At 53.9% G+C, this 13,516-nt stretch overlaps 1 protein-coding gene across 1 annotated transcript; it reads right to left on the bottom strand.

Moving 5' to 3' along the window:
• Positions 1-445: 445 nt before the first annotated feature.
• On the bottom strand, positions 446-5,215 carry ZIC2 (Zic family member 2). Its single transcript, XM_060191811.1, is given in 4 exon segments — positions 446-1,951; positions 2,087-2,250; positions 3,981-4,463; positions 4,466-5,215. Coding segments are annotated over 4 exon segments (1,548 nt in total). The 5' UTR covers positions 5,046-5,215; the 3' UTR covers positions 446-1,630.
• Between the last annotated feature and the right edge of the window lie 8,301 nt (positions 5,216-13,516).

Genomic DNA, 13,516 nt, shown 5'->3' with positions numbered 1-13,516 from the left:
GAGCCCTGAAACTATACTCATTGGGCCAAGTTCAAAAACAAAGTGCTCATCTCAGTTTTAAACGTGCAATTAAAAATAACTGTACCTCCAGCTTTTCAGAGGAAGGGAGGGGGCAGGGGAGAGGGGAAACAAAGAATAAGGAAATGTTTAGTGCTCTTAAATCCAGCCCAAATAGCCAAAGAGAAAGGCATTCCCTGAGATAATGAAGCCATTAGAAAGCTGAGAAGGCCACTCCTTTCCAAAATTTTAATTCATTTGCAAGTCCCGAACAAAGGATGAAGAAAATAATTTCGAGAGTTTCTGCCAAAGAAGCCCCGTGGCCTGGCAATGTGCATGCAGACACCTTCTTGCCCAGGAGGTACACCCCCCCTTTCATCCAGCAACCTCCCCAGACCCAGATCTACTGTTTCCTTGAATAATTGTGCTAGAAAAATAGGTATGTTCATGCAGTTTCAACACGTTTTATTATATTTCTGTATGCATTACTCTCAAAACATATCACAAGAAATGATCAGACCACTTAAAACCTTCAAATAAAAAATCTGAAACAGTTTATGCCCACAATTGTACATATTTATAGTTAAGAAACATTCTTTATAAATATTGTTTCCTCTGTAGCAAGTTAATACCATAATTTAATTACAAATGGATAAATATGGCAACGGGTATTTACAGAAGGAAGGGTGTTATTACGAAGAGAATAATAATAATAAAAAAAAGCTAACGGTACAACGTTTATTCCCCCTCCCCCCCACAATCTTTCATACAGGAGCTAACAAATCGAACTTGCAAAAGCACTAAAACTTCACATGGAAACCCCAGCTAACAGAAAAAAATACATTCACGAGCGTTGGTGGTGTGCGGATGTGTGCAGTGGGTGTGGTAGAGGACGGGAAGGGGCTTTGGCACAGTTCGGTGTTTTTTTTTTCCAGTCTATAGTTGCATGAAGTTTACAATCAAGTTGCCTCATGAGAAAGAACACAATATTCAATATCACGATACAAAATAAGGTAATTTTCTCCACATTATTTAAAGAAGAAATAAGAAGACACCGGGTCAAACTAAAGTAAAATAAAAAAAAGAGGAGAAAAGACAAAAAAAAAAAAAAAAAAGCCATCACAAGGGTAGGATGGAGAGTGAGCCGGGAAACTTACAAATGGACAAACTTCTATTCAGCAAGAAGGCATTAAATCACGATTTTCGGAGAAGGAAGGATGAGCTATGTACAGTTTCTCAGAAGACTGGCTGCAGGAGGGGGGAACAAAGGCTGGGATGGCTCCCTAATTTTGACTTTTCTTCTTTTTACTTCTTAAGCAATATTTTCATCTAGAGAGACTCCGGGGAAGGTTTTGCTTTGCATGCCTAGATGATTATTATTTTTTTTTTCCTTTTTAACAAGGAAAAAAAATGGGGGGGGGGAATGACGTCTAAAATCCTTCTGCTGGTAAAATCTTTTTCATCTCCGTAAAAAAAAAAAAAAATCAGAATGGTCATTTGGACCTCACGATGGTGGTCACAAGGGTGGGGGGGGGAGGGGAGCCGCTGGCCAGAAAGGGGAAACAGGGTGAGAGATAAAGAGGGGGGTAGTAGAAAGAGAAAAAAGGAGAGCCCCCCTTCCCCGGTCGCTCGCTCACACGTACCATTCGTTGAAGTTAGAGGAGAGGCCACTGTGGCCCCCGGTCGCCCCGCCGCCCCCGCCCGAGCCGCCCCCGCCCGCCCCGCCGCCGCCCCCGCCGCCTCCCGCGCCGCCTCCCGCGCCGCCCGAGCCGCCGCCTCCGCCCCGGTGAACAGCCGACGCGGCCGCCGCCGCTGCAGCCGCCGCCGCCGGGGACAGGTTGGCGCTGCCCTGGGGCTCGGCGCTCGGCGACACCAGCCCCGGTGGCGTGGACGACTCGTAGCCGGAGCTGGCGGCCGGGGAGGACTCGGAGCCCTGGGGGGAGGACTCATGGACCTGCAAGACAAAAGGCGGGGACAGGGAGGGGGCGAGGGGACTGGGTGTGAGTGCAGCTGCTGTGGTACCTGGGGGTGGGGGCGCCCACAGGACCCCAACCCCGCGCACTGAGCCCCGCACCGGCCCCGGGGGTACCTTCATGTGCTTGCGCAGCGAGCTGGGGTGCGTGTATGACTTGTCACACATCTTGCACAGGTAGGGCTTGTCCGAGGTGTGCACGTGCATGTGCTTCTTCCTGTCGCTGCTGTTGGCGAAGCGCCGGTCACAGCCCTCGAACTCGCACTGGAAGGGCTTCTCGCCTGAGGGGGGGAGCCGAGAGGGGCGCTGGAGACCCACCCCGAGCCCCCACCGCCTTGAACAGAAGGGTCCCGTTTCTCCCCAGTGGCTCAAGAAAAGCCCTTCTAACTGAACTCCCTTGATTTTTCCATTTTCACCCACAAGCGACACCCCAGTTTTGCAAGGACGACGGGGCCCTGCCTGCCTGCCTGCCTCTCCGCAGCTTCCAACAAGTTGGGTCTCTCTCGCCACGGAGAAGCTGTTATTATGACAAAATATTTGGAGCATTATCGAAATCACACCGGCTGCTGTCGCCCCTCTCTGGGGCCAATAGATTACATCTAAGCTGTTGTGTGTGTTTTATTTTATTTTATGGGGGTGGGCGCGGGCAGCAGCTGTGGATTCTTACTGAGCTAGCCGTCTTCATCCTAAAAAAAAAGATGAATATACCGTATATTGCAAAGAGGCGTAACTCTAGTCTCCAGGTTAAAAAAAGGGGGGGGGGAGGCGGAGAAGGTAAACATTTAAAAAAGGGTACAGCCATTGGTATCCAGGAGCAAGGGCTGGGGGAAGGCAGTCAAACCCTCTACTTCCCGGTTGCCAGAATTCCAAATGCTTGGAGTCATTTAGAGGTGTGAGAACTCAAACAGCATTCCCCTTGGAAAGGGAGGGGACACCCTTTGCCGATAGATTCCATTAGCACCTAAATTGTTTTTTTCATCAAGACATCCGCTCAGATGAGGGACTCGAACCGTGAGCAGCTCATGCAAATACATTTCTCAAATTTTAAACCTTGTTAAAAGCTTGTCTCGCACCTCCGCTCTCTCCCCTCCCCGGAAGAGAACAATAGGCCGCTGGCGCATCCCCACTCCCGAGTAAATATTGACGGGATAAGTTGCTGAAACATTTGGCTTTCTTTTAAGCAATCATCTGGCACGATTTTGCTGGGACCTGGTCAAAGATGAATAATCCATGAAATGAAGCGGGGAGGGAGGCGCCTAGCTGGAGGCGCCGGCTTCTCACGAGAGCGCCCCACGGAGCTCGGGTTGTGCGGTGAGCTGTCCAAAAGTCTGGCGCCGCCAACCCGCTAGTGCCCTTACTCGATTTCCCACATGGGGGTTACTATACCCCCACCCACGCCAATCCAACCTGGGATGGGCTTTTAAAAACACTTTGAAAAAAAATAATAAAGAACCACCCAGAGATGCTTTACAGCTTGGGCTCACACCAGACTCACTTAATGGGAAACAGCTCTATTCCCCGGGCGGTTTGGAACCGGAGAGAAGTTAGTGGGAACCTCTCCCGGCCAGTCCAACGCACACGCACACGCACACACACACACACACGGTGCAGAAAAGCACATCCACGCCGAGCTGCCAAATCCTCTCTCTAGGCTCCATTCCCGGGCATCGAGTTGGAGAACAGTTTTGATTTTGTGTGCGCGCGCGAGTGCGTTCTGCTAGAGAACGGGGAATTTTTGAGCCTGGCCTGGGTCAACCAAATGTTTGCACCCCCAGCAAAACACGCCTTGGCTGTTCCGCTTGGCATTGAAAACTCCCATTTCCGCGCATGGAAAAAAAATTATAATAATAAAAGAAATTTTCCAACCTGATCATGCCTTTCCATTTTCCAACAGAAACAAGCTCGCTTTCTCACGCGCGCACAGGTTCTCAGGCGCCTGGACAGCCAGCAGCCCCCACCGCTGCCGCAGCCTCCGCGCCCCCCCCCCCCCCCGCGCCCCGGCCCGGGTTACCTGTGTGGGTCCTCTTGTGGATTTTGAGGTTCTCGGAGCGCGCGAAAACCTTGCCGCAACCCGGAAAGGGGCAGGGGAAGGGCTTCTCGCCCGTGTGAACGCGGATGTGGTTGACCAGTTTGTACTTGGCCTTGAAGGGCTTGCCCTCGCGGGGACACTCCTCCCAAAAGCAGACGTGGTTGCTCTGCTCCGGGCCGCCCACGTGCTCCACCGAGACGTGGGTGACGAGCTCGTGCATGGTGCTGAAAGTTTTGTTGCAGCTCTTCTTGGGGGTGCTGAGCTGCTCGGGGTCGATCCACTTGCAGATGAGCTCCTGCTTGATGCACTGCTGCCGCATGTAGCGGAAGAAGGCGCCGGGGTGGTGGTGGTGGTGATGGTGGTGGTGGGCCGCTATGTTCATGCCCATGTTCATATTCATCGGGCCGTACTGATTGTGCAGCTGCGCGGCCGAGTAGGGGTCGGTCCGCGGACTGGCCACCTGCGGTACTGCTCCGAGCGGCCGAAAACCTCCCCGGGCAGCCCCAGGCGCATCTGACCGTTGAGCACATTCTGCGAGCCGTGCGGCCCGTGCTGCTCGGGGAGCCCCGGGAACAGAAGGTGGCCCTGCGCGTCCGAGTGCGCGGGGTGCAGGCCGCCAGCGCCCGGCCCGAACAGCCCGTGCTGCCCGCCGCCCGCCGCCGCCGAGTCCCCGAAGCCGCGGCCGCGGAACAGGAAGTCCCGGGGGGAGTTGAAGGGCGGCCCCGAGTACGAGCCCACGTGCGCCGCGTGGGGGCCGAGCGCGGCGGCTGAGCCCGGGTAGGCGCCGGGGCCCTGCGACGTGAAGGCCGAGCTCTGGCCCGGGGACAGGTCGTGCGCGCCGCCGGGGTTGAGCTTGAAGGCGCCCATGTGCGCGGCGGCGGCGGCGGCGGCCGCGTCCACGAAGCCGCTTTGAGCCGCGGCGGCAGCCAGGCTCAGCTCCCGCTCCTGCATGTCGGCCGCGGCCGCCGGGTGCGGGTGGTGGTGGTGGTGGCGCGCGAAGCTGCCCACCCCGAGCGCCGGGAACTGCGGCCCCGCGTCCAGCAGCATGGCCAGCGCCGGCCGCCGGGCTCCGAGCGCGGGGCCGAGCCGCCCGGGCAGCCGGGGAGCAGGGCTCGGCCGCGGGAGGAGGAGGCGGAGGGCGCGGGAGGCGGAGGGCGCGGGAGGCGGAGGCGGCGGCGGAGGAGGAGAAGAGTCCAAAGGCAGGCGGAGAACCAAAGTGTATTAAAGGCGCTGCGGCGGGCGGGGGCGGGCGGAGGGAGCGGCGGGGAGAGAGAGAGGGAGAGAGAGGAGAGGGAGAGGGAGAGGGAGAGGCAGAGGCAGAGGGAGAGGCAGAGGGAGAGGCAGAGGGAGAGGGAGAGGGAGAGGGAGAGGCAGAGGGAGAGGGAGAGGGAGAGGGAGAGGGAGAGGCAGAGGCAGAGGCAGAGGCAGAGGCAGAGGCAGAGGCAGAGGCAGAGGCAGAGGCAGAGGCAGAGGCAGAGGCAGAGGGAGAGGGAGAGGCAGAGGGGGCCCCCCGCCCCTGCGCGCCCCCGCCCTGCGCGCTCGCACTCGCCGCCTGGCTGCTGCCTGCCGGCTGCTGGGCTCGCCGCCCCGGGGCCGGGCCGTGCGGGTCGGGTCGGGCCGGGCCGGCGGGGCTGGGGGTCGGGCCGCCCGGCGCCGCGCTCCACCTGCCGGGATGGTGGGGCTCAGCCCTGGGCGTCCCCCGCGCCGGGCATCGGCGACTCGCGGCGGCCGGCGGCTCCCCCCAGGAAGACCGGCGCGCGCCGCTCCCCCTTTCTTTAAGTTGCGCGGGGGAGGCGGGGAGAGGGGGCTGTGGGAGGGAAGACGACGCGAGGTGGAAAAAAAAAAAAAAGAGTGTGTGTTGGGAGGGTGGGGGAGTGAAGCCCGCTGCACCACAACAACTCCCAGGCCCGCGGCACCCCGGCCAGGCACCCCGCCACCCGGCGGTCCCCCACTTAGGGCTCTGCTCGCTGCCGCCTCCTCCGCTTGTTTATTTCAGAGGGCGCCACCACCGATTCTGCAGCCTTTTATTTGCGATTTTTCCTCCCTTATTTATTATTATTATTGGTTATTTGCCTCCTTTTTCTTTTTCTCCATTTTTTCCTTCCCCCCCTCCGCCCTCCAGAGTCCCCGTGGCGGCTTCTGCGGCCTTCACTCCCCGCAACATATACACACCCCTTTTTGTCCCCCAGCCCCCTCCCATTGATTACTCCCCCCTCCCGCTCCAGGCAGGGCCTCCCCGCCCTTCTCTCCCCGTTGCGCCCGCCCCGGCCGCGCCCCCATTGGCCGCCGCGGCCTTGTCAATCTAGCGCCTCCCGCCCCCCGAGCCCGTGCGCCCCTCCTCCTGTCCCCCCACGCCTCTGGGTCCCAGCGATCCCGGCCTGCTGGCCCGTGGCAGTGCACTCCCGGTCCCCGCCGGTCGCAAGCGCTCCTCGGGGTCCCCGCGCCTCCTGGCCGGCCGCGGGCTCCTCCTTGCCTCATGGCGAAGACATGGCTGGCTGCCGGGGAGTTGGGTACACTGGACCGGGGATACATCAGGACCAGGGGGGGCTTCCCCAGGCGTGAGCGCCTGAGGGACGGCAGCCTGGGGACAGGTCCCCTGATGGGCTGAGAGCGCACCCCAACGTCCCCTCCATGACCCGCCAACACACACACAGAAGCACACTCTCAATTTGCTCTGGACACAGCACACAGGTCCTGGGGAGGCCTAGTCCGACCGCACGCCCCCTTTCCAGGCGCTCCCAGACCCCCACCCCGACACCGCCCACTACCCCCGATGATGGACCCTCCCCCCTCCCCGCGGGTGGGCCCAACGTACCCTCCCCTCAGCGGCTGGCGTCCTGCTCGGGTTACAGCTGTAAACACTGGGCAGCGACCCCCGCGGGGGGGGGGGTTGTTGGATGTGGTTTAAAGGCTGTGTCACCCTCGGGCTGGATGCCCAGAAGGCCTGGCTGCGGCCACCGCGAGGTGGCCAGTGTGCGGACACAGACACGCCGTGCTGCAGCGCGGGGCCTGGGGAGGACTCGCCTGGGCTGGCCGAGGCTGCGTGGCGATGTGTGTGTGTGTGTGTGTGTGTGTGTGTGTACGCCTGCCACCCCTACCATGGCTGAGAGAGGAAGGACGGCTTGGGATGAGGGGGCAGCATCCCGTCCCCTCTTTAGCAAGTATTTGCCAACCTGGAGGAATCGGAATCTCGCACTCCAAGAAGAGAAAATGATCGCCCTGTGCTTTCCAACAGTTCGTGCGGAAGAGAAACCCACAAAAAACGCGGGAAGATGAGCCCTGCGGCTAGGGCTGGCACCTCTGAGGGTCCCAGCCTGGCTGCAGGGCCTCCTGGGGATGGGGGCTGTCTCGAACCTTCCCACTGTGCCCTCCTCTTTTCCCTGGCATGGGGGGGAGGGGTGTATGAGCAGAAAAGAACCGAGCCCTGTGGCCTGAAAGTCTAGGACTTGGTCTGCAGGCTGGGAGGGAGAAAATGTTTCTACTCATCTTCCAATGATAATAACAATAATTATGGGGGGGGGCAAGAAACACACTACTTCTCCCAAACGGAGAAGACCTGAGATTAGGCTCGTAGAGGCTTCCCTATTCCATTGCATGAATAAAAAAAACCCAAAAAACCATGAATGTGGGTGCTGGTAGGAGGTTAAATGCACATGGTGCAAGGACTGGCTAAGGATCCCGGTTCGAGACCCCGCCCCCACCTGCGGCGGCGGGGGGGAGGGGGTCGCTTCACAGGCGGTGAAACAGGTCTGCAGGTGCCTATGTCTTCCTCTCTCGATTTCTCTGTCCTATCCAACAACAACAGCAATGGCAACAATAACAATAAGGGCAACAAAATGGGGGAGAATGGCCTCCAGGAGCAGTGGCTTCCTAGTGCAAGCAATGAGCCCAGCGATAATCCTGGAGGGAAAAAAAAAAATTGAACGCAGGGCCTTTTAACAGTTGTCCATTCATCAACTGAAGTTGGGTGCGGGGTGAGTGATGGGGGGATGGAGAATTGAAAATGCTGACTCCAAAAATATTTCCCCAAGGGAATCTTTTCTTAGAGGCCTAGGAGAGCTATCCGGCATGGGCAAGAGCGCGCGCACACGCACACGCACACACACACGCACACGCACACGCACACACACACACACACACACACACACAAATAAAGCCTCCCTGCCTTCTCTTCTGTCCCCAGACTTCTTCAAGCCCCCCGCCCCCCTTCTCCCCCACAGGATCGCCCCTCCCTCCCTGCCCTGCCCACTCCTTCTTCCCTCCCTTCTCTGACCCTTTCTGTCCCGGGCTTTGATTCTCCCCGGAGCAGTGCCCGCGTTGTGGGCCCCCGCGGCTGGGCGCTGGCCGGCGCTGGGTTCTGGGGGTCAAGCGCTCCGCGGCGATGGGGCTGCCGCCTTAATTCCCGCCGGAGTCCCCGCGGGCTGGGCCCTCCTGGCTATTCTTCCCCGGCTCTCGTTTTCCTCTCCCCGCAGGACACAGAGGAGCTGAGCCAAGTTCAAAGTCACGTCGCCGTCCCCTCTTAGAAGTGCTTTCGTGCTTTCTTTCACTACAAACCAAAAAAAAAAAAAAAAAGAAGAAGAAAAGAAAAGAAACCTTTCCCTCTGGCAATTTTTTTTAAAGGAAGGAAAGGGAAGAAAGAAAGCAAGGGGAAAAAGAAATTAGAAAAGAAAAGAAAAAGGAAGCTCTTGCAAAAGCTTTCAGAGCCATTGCCTCAAAAGTAGATTTTGGTTTTCTTGGCAGAAGGGGTGGGGGTGGGGAGCTCCGTGGGAATGAATTCAGGTTTTCAACAGGTTTCTGGAGCTGTCCTTCCTTGGTGAGGTCAACCCAAGGGATTCACAGCTGTCTTCTTGGGCCAGTCTGTGCCCTCTTCGGAGGTTTTCAAGATTGTTGTTGTTATTATTATTATTATATGTGTATGAGGCACTTCAGGAGCCTGAACCCTGAGCTTGGGCCTAAACTTGGGGCTGGCGAGGGCCTGCTGGAGTTTGGAGGGGGTGGCCCCCCTTCCATGGAAAAATCCCTTGGCACTGTAGAGGGAGAGGACTATAGAGAATTCTGGTTGGTAAAAAAATAAAGCAAGCACCATTCAATAGCACTTCCTTGTGGTTTATGGGCCTCTGCAGATGCTTGACTGAGTTCTTTTTGTAATAAGATGAGTACTTTGTGTATCTACACACACATACACACAGAGAGAAAAGTGTGTGTGCACATAGCACACAGGCATATCCAGTTTGATGGCCCAGAGAAGCCAAAACCAAAACCAAATAAAAATAAAAACAAGCCAAGCTCGAGATCTTTCCATTAGAAGGGAGAAGCTCCTGGGGCCACCACATATGGTTTGCAAAGTTCTCCTTTTCCTCACTGAAGGAGGCAGTGGGGGAGTGGAAGGGAGAAACAAATGTGGACTTAGCTGTCAATATGTACCAGACCCCCACCAAAAAAAATTAATAATCATATAAAATACCAAGAGGACTTCAGCACTAACCTCTACATCACACACACACACAGACCCATACATCCAACAAGATCATCAACAGGATATTAAGTTACAGGTCATCATTAATTCAGCCACTCCTGGGCTGGCTGACCCCTGACCCAGTGTGTATATGTGTGTGTGTGTGTGTGTGTGTGTGTGTGTGTGTGTGTGTGTGTGTGTGTGTGTGTGTGTAGGGTGGAGAGGGTTTATGGAACCCTCAGCCAGTGTTGTAACTGCAGCACCATTTTTTAAGAAGGGGGAGGTTGGGTGGAGGTGGGGAACGGACAAGCACTCAGTCTTCTCCCATCTGTTGGAACACCTCCTCCTCTTCCTGTCCTCACACTGACCACTGTGTAACCAGGCTCACTCAGTGCCTCCTGATAACAAATATCCTTACCAATGCTTCAAGGCCAGATGTGCAACCGCTATTAACGTAATTGTCAGGAGAGGGTGTGTGTGTGTGTGTGTGTGTTGTGACAGATGGGACAGTAGCCGTGGTTTTGCAAAAGAAAAAAATTCATTGTCTTTATTTTCTCTCTTAGTCCCTGTTGGGCTTCTGATGCTGCCACCACAAAAAAAAAAAAAAAACCAACCCCCAAACCAGGAGGCTTTTCACTTACACAAATGTAATTCTTTTGAGGGCCAGGGTTCTTGGGGGCTCCTAGGCAGACTACAGCCAGCCAGCCGAGGAGGTTGAAGATGGTGACAGGCTAGAAGCTTTCCAATAAGCTACAGTATGGTTGCAATACTCTGTAATACCATTTCTGCTGTCATTCATAAATAACAATGCCATATGCCAACCATATTGCTTATACAAGTAAGCCCATCAACGTGTCACTATTTGATTTATCTCAACTGCTTCTTCAAATATTGGAATATAGATATTGGAAGGGGTCTGCCTTGGGAGGCTACTTATGCATTTAGAGATTTATAAAAACAACAACCCCAAAACCTTTCTGCTTCATCTTTATTTACTGTCCAAAACATCTCAAAAGGATGTGTTGGAGGGGAAGAAGAAGCCAGTATTAATCAAGGGTGGGGAGCGATTATCTAAGTCCTGAGCACAGAAGGGAATTTTTGTAGTAGCTGTTTTGACCTTCCTAAACTTTGATGGATAACCCATCGAGAATATTTGATGACAGGCCAATTTTACTCAACTTATTTTTCTTAGTAGAAAGGAAATAAAAAGGACCATATTTCTCCCCAAGGACTTTTCACTAGGGAAGGCAGGTAAATATGAGGTTCCAGGTCCTCTGGGATTTTTGAATATCCCAAAGAGTTTTTGGCTGTCCAATTCTTGACACTCCAGAATCAGCATACTCCAAAAGTACTGAATCCAACGTCTGGGTCATGGTCACAGAATTCCAACCTTCTGCTTAAAAGACAGACAGAAAGATAGAAGGAAAAAAAGAAAAAGAAACAAAGAAATCTTTATGAGGTCCACATACGTGGGACAAGGATCCACATTCTGGGCTACTCAGGATTTTGTGTGAGCTCGGAAAGACGTAGGGGACCGGTACCCAGCACACCCCCGCCCTCAAGGGCGCCCAGGGCGCGTGTAATTCTGCATTTGCACTATGGGGTTCCCAAGGTGCCAGGGCCCTGGCGGGGACTCCCCAGAATAGGCATGGGTAGATCACAAGGTGGGGTGGGGGTAGGCGGACTGGGTCCCCTGCTGTCAGGCAAACCGGCCTTGAAAAACGGGTCCTTGAACCTCACTTCCGGCCGTGATAAAAATCCACTCTGCCCACCTCGCCCCCCCCCCCAGGGGACTTGGATGCACCCCTCTTCTTGCCAATGTCTGCTAGTGCTCCCTAGCACCCCTGGGCTAGGCTTCCAAAGCCTTCGGATGCCCTCGGGGAAGTCGGGGCACCCTGTTTGCCCTTGAGCCTCGCTCTGGCGCGGCGCAGATGTCACCGGGCGCTGGAAGCAGGCTAGGATGGCTGGCTGGGCGCGCCATTCCTAAAGCGATGGCGAGGCCAGAAAGGGTAGCTGGGGTGAGCTCCTCCTTCCTCCGCGCCCCCCCCATGCAGAAACAATCAAAGGCTCAAAAGCAAGGAAATGCCCAATTCACTTCTCTTGAAACTTTCTTAACTGCCCACACTCCTCGCAAGACAACTTGTCTGCTTTTTTTTTTGCGGGGGGGGGGGGGCGCACTGGGGAGTCATGGGGCACGGCTGCCCCAACTTTTGCCTCTGGCTTTGTTGGGGCGGGGTATTGGGAGGAAGTTGGGGTTCCCCGGGTGCAACAGTGAAGTCTGATTTGCTCCTCCCAGGGCACCTGTTGGCAGGAAAGCTATTTCCAGGGCGGGTCACAACTCCCCCCTCCAGCCCCCGCCAAGACAGAAGGGGGTTCAGCCCACCCAACTCGCACCACCGGGCGGAAAGGGGAGGGTTGAAATCACCAGAGAACTAGCCTAACGATTTGTACAACCTTCTCTTAAAAAGAAGGTGGAGGAGGAGGAGAAAGAGAAGAAAAAGATAGAAAAGCATTATCATTATTTTCTCTAAACGCTTTGGAAATAGGTGGTGTTTGTTTAGATGCATCCACTTTTGGTGGAGGGGCGGGTGCGATTGGGGGTTTGAGAAAGCCACAGCGCACCTGGATTCAGGCAGGTCATCACAATAACAAAAAAAGCGCGTCTGCAAAATAAAAAGCCCTTTGAGAAAGAAAGGCAAGGCCGGAAATCCACAGCCAGCCTCCCAGAACTCCATCCAGCTCGGCCTATTCTCCGCTTTAATTGGCAGTCTGTTTATTGGTGCCTTATTGGTGTTGATTGAAATTTTGCTTCCAATGCTTTAAGAGTTAGCATTTCAAGTCGATTTACCTGAGTCAATTATCTTTTTTTTTTTTTTTTTAGGGTCCAGGTTTGGCCATAAATTTGTAAATATTCATTAAAGCTACTTTGTAAATAGCCTCTCTCACCCCCCTACAACCACCTCAAATCTCAGTGACTTCCTAAGCAAGCCTCCCCCCTTTTAAGGTTCACATTAAAAAGAAGAAAAAAATTGATCAGGGAGCTATATATGAATTAAGACATATTAAATTGATGACAGATACAGATCACGCTGTGTTTAACAAGAGTTGTACAAGGAGGCGGGTTCCAGATTCCGCACGGATCTGCTGGACCATTATTCACATTTTTTACAGCCTTTCCTCTATGCCTTTACCCATTAAACCATTAAATTTCAGCAATTCAATAAAACAAAGCAGTTATAATTTTGAAGAGAAGCTATTTTGAAGGGGGTGGAAGTACCCATTTTATTGCACAATAAAGAAAAAAAAAGCTCCACAGTCCATATGAAAGGCTGGGCTGTGCTTAATTTCTTCTTTCTTTCTTCATCTAGTTTCTTGATTTTAGTTAGAACCTGCAGGATTGGACACATAGCTGCCATTAGGGAAGCGTCAGTGCTCTGCTCACTGCTGCTGGGGTACTAAAATAAAAGCAACTCATTTGAAATGCGCTGACAGGAAATAAAGATGGTGGTGATAATTCCAAACAGGAGGCATTCTTAAAAAAAACAAAAAACACTGTAGGGATGCCCTCTCCTCTCTCTACTTCTGCTTGTTTGGCATGCAAGGCTTTAAGTCTTAGAAAGGGGACTTGTGGAAGGACTTGTCCTTCTCAAATACAGATGTAGATTTTGCCACTCTTACTGCTAGTTGCTCTCCGTTGTGTCTGCTCTCTAGCCTTTCATATCTCTTCATATGTGAACTTCATGGAAGCTTAAAGGGACGAAGGAAAAAAAAAAAGCCATTCAAAATTTGATGATTGTCTTTTCTTTGTTTGCTTGTCAGTTTTCTAAGAGAAATGACATCCCCAAGGTCCCAGGGAAGTACCCAGTTAGCCAGTGTTTGAACCAGTGTAAATAGACTACCGGGTCAGCTCTTTTGCTAATATTTCTTAGGCTAGCTCCCAGATGGTGGCTCTATGTGGTCTGTCTTTACCTAGACTGCAAACGAATGGAGCTGATGACATACTTTACTGCAACCCCAAATGGGGGGATTAGTTTACTCATGATCACTTTAAAAACTATTTTTA

Source organism: Erinaceus europaeus, chromosome 5 (genome assembly GCF_950295315.1).
Source record: "Erinaceus europaeus chromosome 5, mEriEur2.1, whole genome shotgun sequence".
Taxonomy (NCBI): Eukaryota; Metazoa; Chordata; class Mammalia; order Eulipotyphla; family Erinaceidae; genus Erinaceus; species Erinaceus europaeus.
Note: the sequence above shows the minus strand (reverse complement) of the source record. Positions and strands in the feature narration are given on the sequence as shown.